General features: G+C 47.0%; 1 protein-coding gene across 1 annotated transcript in view; it reads right to left on the bottom strand.

The window, feature by feature from the left end:
- Positions 1 to 762: 762 nt before the first annotated feature.
- LOC134345119 (segment polarity protein dishevelled homolog DVL-3) overlaps positions 763 to 18,024 on the bottom strand; it is a 189,249-nt gene continuing 171,987 nt past the window's right edge. The window contains exons 11-15 of the mRNA XM_063045299.1: positions 15,091 to 15,240; positions 13,611 to 13,742; positions 10,132 to 10,299; positions 4,785 to 5,003; positions 763 to 2,427 (exon numbers count right to left, since the gene is read on the bottom strand). Coding sequence (XP_062901369.1) covers positions 1,979 to 2,427; positions 4,785 to 5,003; positions 10,132 to 10,299; positions 13,611 to 13,742; positions 15,091 to 15,240 — 1,118 coding nt within the window. The 3' untranslated portion in view covers positions 763 to 1,978. The remainder of the gene's footprint in view (positions 2,428 to 4,784; positions 5,004 to 10,131; positions 10,300 to 13,610; positions 13,743 to 15,090; positions 15,241 to 18,024) is intronic.

Below are 18,024 nucleotides of genomic sequence, written 5' to 3'. Positions count from 1 at the left end.
TCAGGACTCACCTATCACCTAGCAGCGTGTGCTGTTCCCCCTCCTTCCACCCTCTTATTCTGGCTTCTACGTGAGCTGACGTTCAACTCCACTTTGCTGATTAAAGCTTCCATCATTCGCCAATTGAAGCGATGAGGAAAACTGAAGCACAGAGGAGAATGGGGAGGCCGAGCGTCGACGGCTTTCTGATTTCTGGTGGGGTTGCTCTGCTGCTGGACAGGGAACTTGTGTGGCCTATCACTGTGCCCAAAGTTTCTCTCTTTTGATAATGCTGGTGAATGTTACCGAGGTTTCTATGTATGAATTTTGGTCTATGTACCACGGACTTTTTTCAGTCTTATGGTTTATATATTCTGTGTTTTTGCCCGTTCTTCCATTGCTTTTTTTGTGCAGGGAAGGGAGATCTGGTGATCACTGTTCTTGTGACATATTGTGCTGGGGGGGGGCATTCTTTTTTTGTGCATGTGGGGTGTGTTTGCTAGTTCTCTCTGAACTGATTTACATGGTTTTTCTTTGTTTCATGGCTATTTGGAGAAGAAGAATCTCGGAGGTGTATACAGCATACATACTTTGAAAATAAGTGAAGCTTTCAACCTTTTTTATTCCAGAGATGATGAAGAGACAAGGCTCGGATCGCCAGCTGTTCATTCCCCTCTATAGGTGCTGCCCGACCTGCTGAGTAACTCCCCCATTCTCTGTGTGTTGAAGTGCTTTAATTGTCTGTAACTCTTCCAAGTGACCAAATGAATTGATGTAAAGAAATCATCTAGAACCATTTTATTAAAGTATACAATGCAACTTTCAGCTACAAAACCATCATTCAGGGTCACATCTCCAAGTTATATATTTCTCTTATTCAATTTAAGATTCAGTGATCGAATGAAGAGGTGAGATAGGGTGCAGCTACCCTTGGCTATGTGAGGGAGCCTTTCTCCTCTATACGGAGAGTCCGTTGGTTTGTTCCTGAGGGATCTGATTCTACTTGCTGCTCTGACCTTAGTGAGACTTCACCAATTGTTAGGTACCTTTTCTTTTTTTTTGCCATCGCCCGAATGGCAACCGACGGAGCGGGGTAGGGGTAGAGGTGCGGAAAGCAGCGGCCTGGGGTGTCGATGATCCACACCGCTTTAGACTTAATTTCCCACGAACTCAAGCCGTGAAACGCTACTCATAAAAGGAAGAGTTTTACACGAAACACAAAACGTCAGAAGGTCTGCAATATGATTTCACTGTCGAAGTTCCTCGTTTGTTCCTATATGAATTATAAGGCTTACGGTGTTTCCTTGAAGGAGTCTATGATGTGATTCATAATTGTACACATAATGACTGAGTTTAACGTAAGGATAAAAACCGACCGTCTCTTCTGTGTCTTTCCTTTGCTGTCTGGGGCTGTCCTCCAGTCTGGTGACCAGACCACTAAAACATAATGAACATCACACAGAGGACTGACAGACACAATCCAGCAGATGGCTGTCCACCTCACTGTCCCAATTGCTTACCAATTGGCGTCACAGGAAATCAAACACCCCTTCATTCTTTGCTGTGGTGACAAGGGAAAAGAAAAGCACACAAGAGGGTCAGGAGATTATTTCATAGGAAAATAAGATGGGAAATGATTGTTCGTTTTACAATAGATTCAGAATACTGTTTGTTTTCTTTTTTTAAAAAAAACGAAACCTTACAAGGATGAAAGTGTTAAAAAGAGGCAGACAGACAGGGTATTGTCCATTTACAAATGCAGTCTGGTTTTATAAAAGACTAAAGGTTGCAGGGCAGGGTGGGGAAAGGAAAGCAAAAAACAAGTATTTATGGTGATAAATCTCGCAAGATTAGTGCTGAATAAATATAATCCTGTTCACACTCCAGATCTGCTACTTCATCACACAGGGGGAGGGGAGGGTCCGCATTTTAGTTGTTCTGCATTTAGTAGGGCGACAGAACAGGTGATGCTCTCTTTACGGAGCATGAAGGAGGCAAGTCACATGACATCAACAAAGAACTCACTGGGGTTCCCCATCGCCATTCGGAAGGACTGCCGGCTGGCCGTTAGTTCAGGGGGCACCGAGGCCAGGTCGCGGACCGGAGGGGCTCCAGGGGGTGCCGCGGCTGACGGCGGGGGCATCATCATCAGGGGCGGGCTGTAGAGCGGGGGCAGGCCGGGCGGCCCATACGACTGCTGCGTGTGGTGGCTGTGGGCGCTGGCCGCCACCGAGTGGTGGCTCCGGTGGCTCAGGCCGCTGTGGTGGCTGTGCTCGCTGGCGGGGGCCGAGCGCTCGCTGGGGGCCCGTTCCCGCCGCAGGCCGCTCCGCGTGGTATGGTCCGACTCGCTGCCGCTGCCCCCAGACTTGGGCTCGCCGGCCTTGGCCTCCTTCTCCTTCCCTCCCCGCCGCTCGCTCCCACTCCGGTTGGACCCACTGCTCCGGCTCCCTGGGGGCAGAAACAAGCAGAAGGGGGTTCAGACACTCAGCCAGGGCTCATTACCAACAAGAATCAGAACCACCAGTAACGTCCACTGTTTATTTCCCCTCCATAGATGCTGCCCGACCCTCTGAGTTCCTCCAACATTTGGTGTGTGTTGCCTCAGTATCTGAATCAGGCATAATATTACTGACTTACGCCATGAAATTTGTTGTTTTCGAGGAGTAGTACAGTCCAAGACAAAAAAAATAGCAGACATTCTGATAATAAATAAATAATGTAAAAGAGGAATTCATGGACCATTCAGAAATCTGATGTTGGAGAGAAGGAAGCTGTTCCTAAAATGTTGAGTATGTGTCTTCAGGCTCCCGTACCTCCTCCCTGCTGGTAAGAGGTCCCCAGTGATAGATGCCACCTTCTTGAATCACTGCCTCGCGAAGACGTTCTCAACAGTGGGGAAACTTTTGTCTGTGATGGAACTGGCTGAGTCTACACCCTCTGCACTCTCACAGTGGACAGAATTCTGACTGGTTTCATGACCATCTGGGATGGAGGCTCCAACGCACAGGGTCACAAGAGGCTGCCACGGATTGCAGTCTCTGCCAGCTCCACCATAGTCACAAAGCTCCCCACCATCTTCAAGAGGCAGCATCCATCATTGAGGGTCCTCACCACCAGGAACCTGCCTTCTGCTCATTACCATCATCAGGAAGGAGGTACAGGAGCTTGAACACCCACACTCAACGAGTCAGAAACAGTTCCTTCCTCTCCCCCACCATCAGATTTCTGAACGGTCCATGAATCCAGGAATACTGCCTCGGTACAATACACACAAAAGCATAGTGTGGCAGTAAGCACAATGCCATTACAGCTCAGGGCGTCTGGAGTTCGGAGTTAATCCCAGCATCCTCTGTATATCCTCCCGTGCAATGTGTCTGTTTTCTCCGGGTTCTCCAGTTTCCTCCCACAGTCCAAAGACATACTGGGTCGGTTAACTGGTCGGTGTCGATTGTTCCACGATTAGGTTCGGGTTAATCGGGTTTGTTGGGGGTTGCTGGGGCAGCGTGTCTCGAAGGGCTGGAAGGGCCGGCTTGACGCTGTACCACTAAATAAAAATAAATTTAAAATGCTGGAGGAACTCAGTAAGTCGGGCAGCATCTATGGAAGCAAATGAACAGTCGATGCTTTGGCCTGAAACTCTTCATCGGGACTACCCTGTTATCCCTTTGTATCGTACTATGTAGGTTTTGGTTTGTTTTCAAGTAACTGCTACGTACTGTTAACTTATTTTATAACTTACGGTATTCTTATATCTTTGTACCACTGCCACTAAAAACAAGTTTTTCACTTTATATCTATGCCCTCTAGTGCTTGATTGCCCAACCCTGGGGTTGCAGAGTTACATTCACCCTATCTATGCCCCTCATGGTTTTATATAACGTCACCTCTTATTCTCCCACTCTCCAGTGAAAAAAGTCCCGATCTGCTCACACTCTCTCCATAATTCAGTCCATCGAGTCCCGGCAACGTTCCTGTCAACCTCCTCTGAACCCTTTTCAGCTTAATGGTGTCTTTCCTAGATCAGAGTGGCCAAAACCATAACTTTCCCATAGCAAACGCTGTCTCACCAACGTCTTGTACCACTGCAACTGCTTTGATGAGCACCTTCACTCTGTCTTGAACGGGGAGCATTTCCCAGTGGCAACCATTTTAATTCTACTCCCCATTCCGACATGTCGGTCCATAGTCTCCTCTACTATCACAATGAGGCCACTCTCAGGTTGGAGAAGCGACGTCTCACATTCTGTCTGGGCAGTCTCCAACCTGACGGCATGAACATAGATTTCTCCAACATCTGATCATTTCTCCCCACCCCTCCTTTTACATTCCCATTTCTGGCTTCTTCTTACCTCTTTGCTTCTCGTCACCTGCCCATCACCTCCCTCTGCTGTCCCTCCTCCTTCCCTTTCTCCCATGGTCCACTCTCCTCTCCTATCAAATTCCTTCTTCTTTAGCCCTTTTCCACCCATGTCCTCCCAGCTTTTCACTTCAACCCTCCGCCACCTACCTATCTTCCTCCTCACTTGGCTACACCTATTTCAACTCCTCTCCCTTCCTATTCTGGCTTCTTGCCCCCTAATTTTACAGTCCTGATGAAGGGGTCCCAGCCCTAAGAAGTTGACTGTTTATTTCTTTCCATAGAGGCCGCCTGACTTGAATCCCTCCAATTTTTTGTGTGTGTTGACACAACTTCTGCTCTCCATGCTCTGAAGCTGTGAGAGGACACCTCGTGTAGGGATGGGGGGGGGGGGGTTGAGAAATTTGGACACACCCCTCCCCTTACCCACACAATGCAGGCTCCTCACCTTCACTAGGCTGACTGCCGGCACTGCCCCCTCCGTAGGTAAACCCCGTGACGTCGTGGTACCCCGGAGGCTGGGCGTTGTAGGGGTGCTGTGGCGGGTACTGGTAGGGGAAGGCGATGGGCCAGGGCGCGGCCCCCGGGTGAGGCAGTGGCGCCAGCGTGTCCTGGTCGGAGGCGCCGCTCGATCCATCGTGGTCGTGCAAGGTCAGGTTGGCCATGTCTGTGGGAGCAAGAGATACGGCACGTCATTAGTTCTATCACACGCCAAACGCCACAGCTTCAGGCCTGGAAGGCAAGAGCGAGGGAGGCCCGGTGGCCGAGGGAGGGTATTTCGATGCAGGAGAAGGGGGAGGAGGGGTAGCAGTAAGCCACTCGGCCCATCATACGCCACCTTTCAAAGAGAGATTAGGTTTAATTGTTCCATGTACATCGACCATACAGTGCAAAGTGCCATTTGCGCTAATGACTGACACAGTCCGAGGAAGTGCTGAATTCAGCCCACCAGTGCTGCCATGCTTGTGGCACCAACACAGTGTGTGCAGAACTTCCTAACAGTAACCTGCACATCTTTGGAACGTGGGAGGAAAGTTCTAACAGCGCAGGACCAGGCCTTCCGGCCCACGTTGTCTGTGCTGTCAATCCAAAGCGTGCTGCAACAACATTATGCAACTGCTACGCTAATGTGTCACCCCCCACACCCCACCTGCTTCAGCACCCTCCCCAAAACCTCAGCGTCCTACCTGTAATGGGCTGGCCAGGGAAGCACACAATGCAGCCCAAGTGAAGTGTTATACAGCAGCAACACGACTTCCCAATGTTTACGCTCACTGGCGTGCCCAGCAAGGGCAAGCGTACTTTGCACCTCCCAATACTACCCTATCCACTTGTGTTGTCGTGGACCTGCACCCCAAGGTCCCTCTGCTTATCCCTATTCTTTTAAAGGGGGCTGGCATGATGGTGTAGTGGTTAGCACAATGCTTTACAGTACCAGCAACCCGGGTTCATTTCCTGCTGCTGCCTATAAGGAGTTTGTACATTCACCCCATCACCCCCTGGGTTTCCTCCGGGTGCTCTGGTTTCCTCCCACAGTCCATAGACATATGGATTAGTAGGTTAGCTGGTCGTTGCAAATTGTCCTGTGATCAGGATAGGGTTTAATCGGTGGGTTGCTAGGCAGCTCGGCTCGAAGGCCCAGAAGGGCCTATTGCGTACCGTATTTCAATAGACACAAATACAACGCAGTAACAGGCTCCTCCGGCCCAGGGAGCCCACACCGCACAACTAACCTACTAACCTGCCCCTGTGGGGAGGAAACTGGGACACCCAGAGGAATCCGCCACGGTCGCCAAGATGTTAGAGAGAACGTACAAACTCCACACAGACAGCGGAATTGAATCTGGGTCACTGACGCTGTAAGTGATCATCATCAAGTATTTATCTATTAATCAAATATTAAATATTCACCTCCTGCCTCCAGAGATGAAGCCTCCACAACCCTCTGGCAAGCAGACGCCATAGCAAAGGGGCGTAGGTGTACAAGTTTCAATGATGGTTACCCCTGCTCCGTTCCTCCTGAAGGCACTGGTTCCAGAGGGGCAAGCAACCTCAATTATAAACTACCTGTCTAAGCAGAATGGAAGAGTAGCAGGCCATATTCTCCTGTGGGGTATCACAGCCCAGCCAAATACTGTCCTCCGCAGCTAGGAGCGGGAAAGTTTACCATGAGATGCATGATATTCCTCAGGAGAAAGGGACAAAGCACTAGCCCCTAAACCCCAGCACTGCACTGAAAACGAGTTCAGTTTGGGTTGCCCCATAATGGGAAGGACGGGGAAGTTTCAGAGCGGAAGCAGAGGAGATTTACCAGGATGATGCCTGGACTAGAGACTGTGTCTTATGAACATGGCTTTGGAGCAAAGAAGGATGAGTGTAACCTTAATAGATGATAAGAGACATTATGATAGAGCGGACAGCCAGAGACTTTTTCTCAGAGCAGAAATGGCTAATACCAGGAGGGATGATTTTAAGGTGATTGGAGGAGAGTAAAGGGAAGGTGTCAGAGGTAGGTTTTTTTTTTACACAGAGAGTGGTGGGTGTGGGGATTATAGTGCCGGGGTGGTGGTAGAGTCAGATTCAGTATATACCTTTAAGAGTCTCTCAGACTCAAATAGGCACATGGATAAGAGAAAAGTGGAGGGTTATGCGGGAGAGAATGGTTAGATGGATGTTAGAGTAGGTTAAAAGGTCCTCACAACATCGTAGGCTGTACTGTGCTGTAGTGTTCCATGTTTACTCTCCCCAAGACTGAGATTCATTGGCAGGGACGAATTTGGGCACAAGATTCCCACCAATGTGTGGCGAGTCGCAGGATTGAAGGGAAGCTAGTCTATTGTCGATGCATTGACTTGCAGCGTGTGCACTCAAGGAACCTGAGAGCGTGCGTACACAGTGTATATTTGCGTCTGTCCACGACATGTCTCAGAGTGCGTGCTGGCATATACCCGTGGCAGCACAAAGAGCATGCCCCTGTATATTCCAAATATACGAGCCAAATATTCAGCGAGGAGGAGGCAGATGTCAAGAGAAATCTTGCCCGACAAATCTGTTGGAGTTCTTTGAGGAAATAACATGCAGGATAGACAAAGGAGAGTCAGTGGACATTGTTTACTTGGATTTTCAGAAGACCTTTGACAATGTGCCACACATGAGGATGCTAAAACAAGATAAGTGCCCATGGTAGATAGAAGATTGGTTGATTGGCAGGAGACAAAGAGTGGGAATAAAGGATTGGCTGCCAGCGAAATGCAATATTAGCATTCATTTCAGGAGGACTGGAATACAAAAGCAAGGATGTAATGCTGAGACTTTATAAGGCACTGGTCAGACCACACTTGGAGTATTGTGAGCAGCTTAGGGCTCCATTTCTAAGAAAGGATGTCCTGGCATTGGAGAGGGTCACGAGAATGATCCCAAAAAATGATTGATTAACGTACAAGAGAAGAGTTTGATGGTTGCCTGTACTCACAGAAGTTTAGAAGAATGAGGGGGATCTCACTAAAATCTATTGAATATTGAAAGACCTAGGCAGAGTGGATGTAGAGAGGATGTTTCCTATAGTGGGGGAGTCAAAGACAAGAGAACAAGAGGGATGTCCCTTTACAGCAGAGATGAGGAGGAATTTCTTCAGCCAGAGGGTGGTGAATCTGTGGAATTTACTGCCACAGACGGCTGTGGAGGCCAAGTCATTGAGTATAGCTAAAGTGGAGGTTGATAGGTAATGGCATCAATAGTTATGGGGAGAAGGCAGGAGAATGGGGTTGAGAGGGAAAATAAATCAGCCACGATCGAATAGTGGAATAGATGCAAAGGGCCAAATGGCCTAATACTGCTCCTATGTCTTATGGTGTTATAGATAAGACAGCTCTTGGGCATGTGGTTGACACAGCTAGAAGAGAAAGCAGGAGCTCAGTAGGTCAGGGAATAAACAGTCGACATTTCGGGCTGACACCCTTCATCAGGTCCTGAGAGATAGTTAGAAATACACTTGACCTTTTTCTATTTATTCCTAATGGCGATTAATGGCGCCAATTGGCGACCCTTTTGCTTGCATCTTCGGAAACAGCTCTGTTTCCATCTTTAATATCTGTATTTTTCCCCTTCAGGGTTCTTTTGAAGACCCTGACCTGGAGTTACACGCTGACTACGGTTCTTTGCAGGAATGTGATCGGCTCATGGGGTATCATAACTGGCCGTTGATCGGCACGCCAAAGGCTCAGCCTCAGAGCCCAGCTCGAATTCGGAAGCCTAGGATCTCGGGGCTCTGGAGACGGACGGATCAAGGGTTGGTGTCACAACAGGAGACCTGTGTGTCATTGAGGGAGTTGGAATATCTGCTGTGTGCCTGGGGACCCAGGATCTTTGCGATCTTCAGGCACAGAGCTCGAAAAAAGCGACATAACGGACTTATAACATCGTAAACCAGTGAGCTGTTTGTTATGTCTCCCAGCTCGCTGGGAAAATGGAGACACCTCTTTCTCCCCTATCAGGCAGAGACAGAACCTTCAGTATGTCATATAGCAGGAGAAACACAAAGTCTTTGGGGTAACTGTAAGTCTGTGTCCCGGCTATTGCTTTGCTTGGTCGCAGTGCTGATGCTCGCTGTTGTTTTTTGCCGGCGGGAGAGGGGGGATTGCTGCTCACTGCTGCTTATGTGCGGGAGGGGGGAGCTGGGGGGGTGACTTTGGGGTTCTAACATTTAAATGTCATTCATTCCTTAGGGGCACTCCTCTGTTTTCATGGATAGTTGTGAAGAAACAGCATTTCAGGATGTATATTGTATACACATCCCTGACATTAAATTGTACCTTTCAACCTCTGATTTCCATCAATATTTCTGAATTTCATTAGATCTGGGTGATATTAATTAATTTTAAATTCAGAGAGAATACAGAACAGTTCAGCACAAGAGCAAAACATTTGACCCTGAACTAATTAAACTGGCACTAAATACCAAACTAAGCTAATTCCTTCTGCTTATTCTTCCATTCCCTGCACATTCAAACAGTCTCTTCAATACCATGGTAGTGTAGCAGTTAGAATACCGCTTTTTCAGCGCCAGTGACCTGCGTTCAATTCCGCCAGTGCCTGTAAAGACTTAGTACATTCTCTCCATGATTGCACGGGTCTCCTCTGGGCCCTCCACATCCCAAAACGTATGGGTTACCGTTAGTGCGTTGTGGGTATGCCATGTTGTGCTGGAAGTGTGACGGCACTTGCAGGCCACCCCAGCACAATCCTCATTGATTTAATTTGAATCAATATGGCACATTTGACTGTACATTTCGGTATTTCAATGTACATGTAACAAATAAAGCTCACCTTTATATCCTTTTTCCCTCCATCACCAATTCTGACAGCACAGTCCTGGCACCAAACAATCCCTGTGTAAAAAAACTTGCCCCTCACTCCTCTTTTGAATTTACCTCCCTCTCACCTTAAATGCATGGCCTTAAATGTATTTGACATTTCAAGACTGGGAAAAGAGATATTGTCTGCCTACTCTGTCAATGCCTTTTATAATTTTATAAATCTCCATGAGGTCTCTCATCAGCCGCCACCTCTCCAGAGAAAACAACCCAAGTTTGTCCACATGCTCCCTAATCCCGGCAGCATGCTGGTGAGACTCTTCCCCACCCTCCCCATCATCCTGTAATGCAGGGGTTCCCAAGCTGGAGTCCCAACACCCCATGGTAAGTGGCTGGGGTACATGGCATAAAAATGGTTGGTAACCTCGGCTGTAACGGGATGCCTGACAAAGACAACCTGTAGTGATGAGGTGACCAACTCACTGCCACAGAGGTCCCCGAAGATGTAGTAACACTGCTCCGAGAAGGTGATTTTGTTCACGGTGTGTCGGATGTAGCCAGCTTTAAGCAAGTTGCTGGCGTATTTTCGGGCTTCTCGCCGGTCTGGAAAGCCCTCGACATGATTGTAGAGCCAGTCGACGACATCAGAACCTGGAGAGATGTAATCGCATGGTAGACAGTCAGTCAGTCAATCTCCATTTCTGAAACAATTAACCCATTAAGATCAGCATAATATGCAAATGTTTCCCTTCAGTCAATTATCACAGAGCGAGTAAACACTTTTATATGCATTTTTTACAAAATGCCAGACAAATTTCTGTGTTTACGGGACAGACAGCTATAGTTTCTGCTCACGCTGTTTTAGTTTGCAAACAGTTAGAATGTAAATCAAATTTCATTAATTAAGAATTTGTAGATTATTGTTGACTCCTCTTCTTCTGCTCTTTCAGGAAGAGCTTTCCTGACCATAATGGTTCAGTGCTGATAACATTTTTAAGAACGTGTTAACTCAAAAAAACCTGCTTCAACATCTTTTTTGGGGTGAAAGACAAACTACATTTTAAGAACGTAAGAAATAGGAGCAGGAGTTGGCCTTCTGGCCCATTGAGCCTGCTCTGCCATTCAGTAAGATCATGGCTAATCTGGCCATGGACTCATCTCCACCTACCTGCCTTTTCCACATAACCCTTAGTTCCCCTACTATGAAAAAATCTATCCAACCTTATCTTAAATGTATTTACTGACATAGCCTCCACTGCTTTAAACTAAAGTATTTGTTGAAAAGTAAATTATTCAAAGTCCAAAGTAAATTTATTATCAAAGTATATATACATTACCATATACTACCTTGAGATTCATTTTCTTGTGGGCATTTACAGGAAAAAACTATAAATACAATAGAATTTACAAAAAACTGTACATAGACAGACAAACACCAACAACCAATGTGCAAAAGAAGACAAAATAAGCAAATAACCAAATCAATACTGAGAACAAGAGTTGTAAAGACTTCTTGAAAGTGAGTCGGTGCATTGTAGAACCAGTTCAGAGTAGTGGGGTTTGAAGTTGTCCACGCCTATTTAGGTGACTGATGGTTGAAGTGTAATAACTGTTCCTGAACTTGGAGGTGTGGCACGTCCTGTGCGATGGTAGTAGTGAGGACAGCATAACCCGGGTGGTGGTTGTCCTTGATGATGGATGTTGTTTCTTGTGGCAGCCCTCAACGTTAACGTGCTCAAGAAGGAAGGGTTTGCCTGTGACGGATTGGACTTTAGGCACCAAAGCTTTCTTATAGACAATAGACAATAGGTGCAGGAGTAGGCCATTCACTGTGATCATGGCTGATCATCCGCTATCAGTTTCCAGTTCCTGCCTTATCCCCATAACCTTTGATTCCACTATCTTTAAGAGCTCTATCCATCTCTTTCTTGAAAGCATCCAGAGACTTGACCTCCACAGCCTTCTGGGGCAGAGCATTCCATATATCCATCACTCTCTGGGTGAAAAAGTTTTTCCTCAACTCCGTTCTAAATGGCCTACTCCTAATTCTTAAACTGTGGCCTCTGGTTCTGGACTCACCCATCAGCGGGAACATGCTTCCTGCCTGCAGTGTGTCCAATCCCTTAATAATCTTACATGTTTCAATAAGATCCCCTCTCAGCCTTCTAAATTCCAGAGTATACAAGCCCAGTTGCTCCAATCTTTCGACATATGACAGTCCCGCCATCCCGGGAATTAACCTTGTGAACCTACGCTGCACTCCCTCAATAGCAAGAATGTCCTTCCTCAAATTTGGAGACCAAAACTGTACACAATACTCCAGGTGTGGTCTCACCAGGGCCCTGTACAGCTGCAGAAGGACCTCTTTGCTCCTATACTCAATTCCCCTTGTTATGAAGGCCAACATGCCATTAGCTTTCTTCACTGCCTGCTGTACCTGCATGCTTGCTTTCAGTGACTGATGCATGTTGCAAACTGTACAAAAATCTGGCAATACTCAGCTGTTCAGAATGGATAAAAAGAGCTTGAGGTTTAGTTGAAGAGTTTTCATCAGAAATGAAAAGAGTAGTGGTCTTCACCCACCAATCACAGGCAAGTCAGTGGTATCTGCAGGAGATGCTGCCTTAAAAGGGCAACATCCATGTTGAGTTAGTGTACAGGAATAAGATAGGTCACTTGATTGACTGGGGCCTCAAAAACGCCCTTTCACTCAACATCAGTAAAGAATTGTCTTGGATGCTTCTCTTGCGACTGCAAGACCCTGTTGAAAATTGGTAATGTAAAATACTGCAGGTCTGTTTCCTTTGTTTATTGGTGAGACAGACTGCGTGGCCCCGTAGTGAGGTCTAGGCTTCAAGCCGCAGGCTTGCCTGTTGTAGCCGCCCTGGAGAGGAGACTCCAGAGGTGGTGCAGTGTGGCATCCAGGCAGGGTTGGGGGCTGACCCCTCCCAGCACTACTGCTCCCTAGTGTTTGCGCAGTGGAATGACAAGCTAGATTGCATGTGTGCATGCATATATTCATCTATGGATTGCTGAAAACTGCTCGCTGTTGCCGATAACACCAATGCACCATCGACTTACAGGGCATGCCACTCAGGGACTTGGGCTATATTTTTTTTGTGTGACTGTATATAAGTGTATATAAGGTACTATATATAAGTGTTGATACAACGTTTTGTACCTTGGCCCCAGAGTAATATTGTTTCATTTGGTTGTATTCATGGGTACTCCTGTATGGTTGAATGACAATAAAACTTGAACTGATTGTTAACTTCAAAAATGGGAAGGATGGAGACCTGGCACCCGTCTACATTGGAGGTTAAGGAGTGTAGAGAGTTAGCAGCTTTGAATTTCTGGACGTTAACACATCAGATGACTTGTCTTTGGTCCCCTCCTGACACCCAGCTCTCACCTGTGGCTCCAAGTAGCTCTCTGCATGCGACAGCCGCCACACCCGGTACACCCACTTCGACTGGCAGGCTGAACCAGGTGAGGGGTAGCCGGCAGCCCCATACCCCAGTGAGACAGGATGCAAAGTCAGCATTAGCAGACCTGGCAGGTGAGATCTACAGGGAGATCCAACGGCCAGGAGGGTGGTTCTGTAATGCTCCGTGCAGAGCGAAGGGCAGGACAAGGCACAGAAGGCATCGTGGTCATCCACTGCAACCAGGGAAGACCCCAGTTTGTGATGCTTGTTCATACCACCGGATCTGGACTTCTGTGGAACTATCCCAGTGCAATGGCTCTTCCCACACAGGTTTCCTGTCATCATCGGATATGATAGACAACCACCAACAACTTATTCTTGTAATTTATAGTAGTTTTATGTCTATGCACTTTACTACTGATGTACAACAACAAATTTCACATCATAATTTTATGGCACATCAGTCAGTGATAATAAATTTGATTCTGACTCCAATCTACACAGTTAACTGGCCTACTGGCTGGGTTACACATACCAATGAAAGCGTTTGGGATTGTTATTTTAAGCCACATCCGGTCTCGAACTTCCAGGCCTGATTCCGGAGATGCCATCGCCTTGACAATGGTGACGATGTCACTGTGAATCGATAGATGGAAATCATCGAAGCCTGCAGGATGAATAAGTACATGAATCAACTCCTGTTGATGTGGGCTCTGGTGTAAGTGACAGGACATCATCTAAACCCTTTGCCGCCAGCTGGCAGGATCGTCCGCGCACCCAAACCTAAGCTACAGATTTCACCGTGAATGCAGCAAACGAATTCTGCAGATGGTGGAAACCCAGATCAACACACACAGACTGCTGGAGGAACTCAGCAGGTCAGGCAGTGTCTATGGAGAGGAATAAACAGTTGACGTTTCGGGCCGAGACTCTTCTTCAGCCCTGGCCCAAAATGCCGACTGTTTATTCATTTCCATTGAAGCTAAATCACCAGCTGAGTTCCTCCAACATTTTGTGTGGAGTGCTTGGAATTGTTGTGTATTTATTTATTTATTTATATAGCCGAGAACGGACCCTTCCAGCTATCCACTTAATTAACTCTAGCCTAATTATAGGACAATTTACAACAACCAATTAACCATCTGGGAGGAAACCAGAGCACCCAGAAGAAACCCACACATCATGGGGAGAACATACAAACTCTTTACAGGTGGCACCAGAATTGAACTCCAAGCTCCAATGCCCCAGGCTGTGATAGCGTTGCACTAACTGCTACGCCACCCATTGCTTTGAGACTAAGAAGAGATTTACGACTTCATTAGGTTTGGAGTTTTGACACTTTCCTTGGCGTGCTTGAGATAGATTTCTTGGCTCAGAGCCATCATAATCTACCTATGGTAGGGAGGAGAGTTGAACCATCAATGGGTCACTAGATTCCTGGATGTGCCCAAGAGTCTCCTAAGTGTCCCTGAAGTACCTTTCCTTACCAACACCCCTAGCAGTGTGTTCCATGCACTCATCACTCTGTACAAAAACCCTACCTCTGACACTCTCCCCCCCCATACATTCCTTTAAAGTTATGCCCCCCTGTATTAGCCATTTCCACCCTGAGGAAAAAGCCTGTGGCCATCCACTCAATCTATGCCTCATCATCTTGTACACCTTGACTAAGTTGCCTCTTATCCTCCTTTGCTCCAAAGGTTGTGGGTACGCTATGTTGGTATCGAATCTACGGCCAACTTGCAGGCAGCCACACCCCACCAATCCACTTGCACATCCTTAAGTTGTGTCGTTCGCTAATGCAAATGAAGCATTTCACTGTGTGTTGTATAACAGAATCTTTCCATCCTTCTGGCACGAAATGCATTGTAACTTCCGGGTGAACCCAGGCAAATGCAGGCGCGCGCAGACACAAGCAAACCGTGGAGCGATAAGCTGAGCAGCTCGGTGATCTGAGAGCCGTGCTGCGTTAATGCCAGGCAAGCGATCAATGGCAACGTGCAGGTGGGACTTACGTTCGGTTTCTGGGATGGAGCTGGTGATGGAGGAGCTGGTGGAAGTAATGGTGCTCATGGACGGGCTCATACCATAGGGCTGATAGGCTCCCGTCATGGCTGCAGTGTGCGAAACCCAGGCTGCTGGATCAATTGGGCGGATGGGCTCACCTGTAGGACACAACAAGCAGATGTTAGTACAGTCACCAATTCACACAGCTTGGAAACAGGCCCTCCAGCCCAACTCACCCATGCCGACCAATGTTCCCATCTAAGCTAGGCCCATTTGTCCGTGTTTGGCCCATACCCCTTTTAAACCCTTCCTATCCACGTACCTGTCCAAGTACATTTTAAATGCTATTAATGTATCTGCCTCAACCATTCCCTAATTTCCCACCAGTGTTGCCCTCCAGTGTTTACTCAGTGGAAGACAAGCTGGACTACATTCGTCTGTGGCTGCAAGATGAGGAACTGCTGCATGCTCGTTCCTACAGAATCGTAACTGCAGGACAAAATCCCATGCAACGTTAATCTTCAGGCCATGACACTCTGGGACTTGGTCTATATAATTCTTTTTGTGTGACTGTACGTTTTCCTGGGTGAAAACATTGTCTCTCGGGTTCCCATGAAATCTCTCCCTTCTCACCCTAAATATTTTGTGTGCCCTCTTCTAATTACTACCATCAGGGAAAAGGTATAGAGGCCAGAAGACACAAACTCAATGAGTCAGACACATCTCCTTCCCCTCTGCCATCTGACTTCTGAGCAGTCTATGAGTGCTTGAACACTACCTCATTATTTCTTTTTAAATTTTTTATTGAAAATTATAGCAATTTTCTCTGTCTTGCACAGTCCTGCTGGCACAAAACAACAAATTTCACAATACTCAGAACACTGGTGATAATAAACCCAATTTTGATTTGCTTTCCCTGGGGAAAAGCCCATGACCATCCACCTTATCTATGTCTCTTTCGTGGTGAAAAAGACTAAGGAGCTGGTGGTAGACCTGAGGAGAGCTAAGGTACCAGCGACCCCTGTTTCCATCCAGGGGGTCAGTGTGGACATGGTGGAGCATTACACATACCTGGGGATACGAACTGACAATAAACTGGACTGGTCTAAGAACACTGAGGCTGTCTACAAGAAGGGTCAGAGCCGTCTCTTTTTCCTGAGGAGATTGAGGTCCTTTAACATCTGTCGGACGATGCTGAGGATGTTCTACAAGTCTGTGGTGGCCAGTGCTATCATGTTTGCTGTTGTGTGCTGGGGCAGCAGGCTGAGGGTAGCAGACACCAACAGAATCAACAAACTCATTCGTAAGGCCAGTGATGTTGTGGGGATGGAACTGGACTCTCTGACGGTGGTGTCTGAAAAGAGGATGCTGTCCAAGTTGCATTCCATCTTGGACAATGTCTCCCATCCACTACATAATGTACTGGGTGGGCACAGGAGTACATCCATCCAGAGACTCATTCCACCGAGATGCAGCACAGAGCGTCATAGGAAGTCATTCCTGCCTGTGGCCATCAAACTTTACAACTCCTCCCTTGGAGAGTCAGACACCCTGAGCCAATAGGCTGGTCCTGGACTTATTTCCTGGCATAACTTACATATTACTATTTAATTATTTATGGCTTTATTACTATTTATTATTTATGGTGCAACTGTAATGAAAACCAATTTCCCCCGGGATCAATGAAGTATGACTATGACTATTTTAAGATCAAATATACTCCAGAGTCACATCAAAACCTCTTTGGCTGTATCACCCAAACCAGAACGGCCACAAGGGCAGCACAAGCATTGATTTGAAAAGGATACCAGACCATTTGCATACAAAATTATCAGTGATGATAGGGTTATCCGGTATAGATAGGGTTATCAGTATAGATAGGGTTAATGGGAGAAGGCAGGAGAATGAGGTTGAGGGAGAAATGACAGAGCAGATGCGATGAGCTGAATAGCCTAATTCTACTCTTATGTCTATGCTCTAGGGTAAAGGGAGAAATGTTTAAGGGTAACATGAAAGGGAACTTCTTCACTCAAGAGGCCGGTGAGAGACTGGAATGAGAAGTGGTGGATGAGGGTTTGATCGCAACATTTAAGAGAAGTTTGAATGAGTACATGGATGGGAGGGGTCTGGAGGGCCGTGGTCCGGGTACTAGGCAGTTTAAATGTTTGACATGAAGTACAAGAGCTAAAGGGCCCGTTTCTGTGTTGTGACTCTAAGGCTACGTCCACACTACGCCGGATAATTTTGAAAACGAAGCCTTTTCTCTTCGTTTTGACCCTCCGTCCACACTGAACCGGCGTTTTCATCCCCCGAAAACGGAGATTTTCGAAAACACTCTCCAGAGTGTGTAAATTTGAAAACGATGGTTTCACGTTGCAGTGTGTATGGGGTAAACGGAGAGATTTTAAAACATTGTCATGACAACACCACAACAACAATGCTTTTTCTGCTTCTGTTTGGGACTGCGCAAGCGCTGCCGGATGGCTGTTCTTGGTTCTTGATCTTCCAAAATATTCCACATGGAATTTAAACTGGAGGTGGCTTTCAAGCTGGTCCCCTTGGTTTCTGTGTTTGCATCCTCTGTTCTTCTGCCCGTACCCTCCGGTCTCCCAGTCTGTGGTGGTCGTACCCTCGACCTCCTGTACCCCGGGGTCTCCAAACCGGCACTGTCACTGACTGACCACCACTGTTATAGCGCGCAGTCAGTGTGAACGGCGTGAGAGTTAAATTGTAAAGTGAGCTTTTTTGACTAGATCCCCTAAGTTGATTTGATTGAGTCTATCTTTAAAAATATTAATGTCAGAAATACTGCGCAGGTCTGGCGGCAGAAGATTCCACTCTCATGTTGATCTTGGGTAGAGGACGGCTTCATGCGTGTGTTGTTTACTTTATTGTCCACGTTAATAGCTTGTTTGGAATTAAACATCTCCACTGCTTTGCTG

The sequence above is a fragment of the Mobula hypostoma genome, chromosome 4 (assembly GCF_963921235.1).
Source record: "Mobula hypostoma chromosome 4, sMobHyp1.1, whole genome shotgun sequence".
Classification (NCBI taxonomy): Eukaryota; Metazoa; Chordata; class Chondrichthyes; order Myliobatiformes; family Myliobatidae; genus Mobula; species Mobula hypostoma.
Note: the sequence above shows the minus strand (reverse complement) of the source record. Positions and strands in the feature narration are given on the sequence as shown.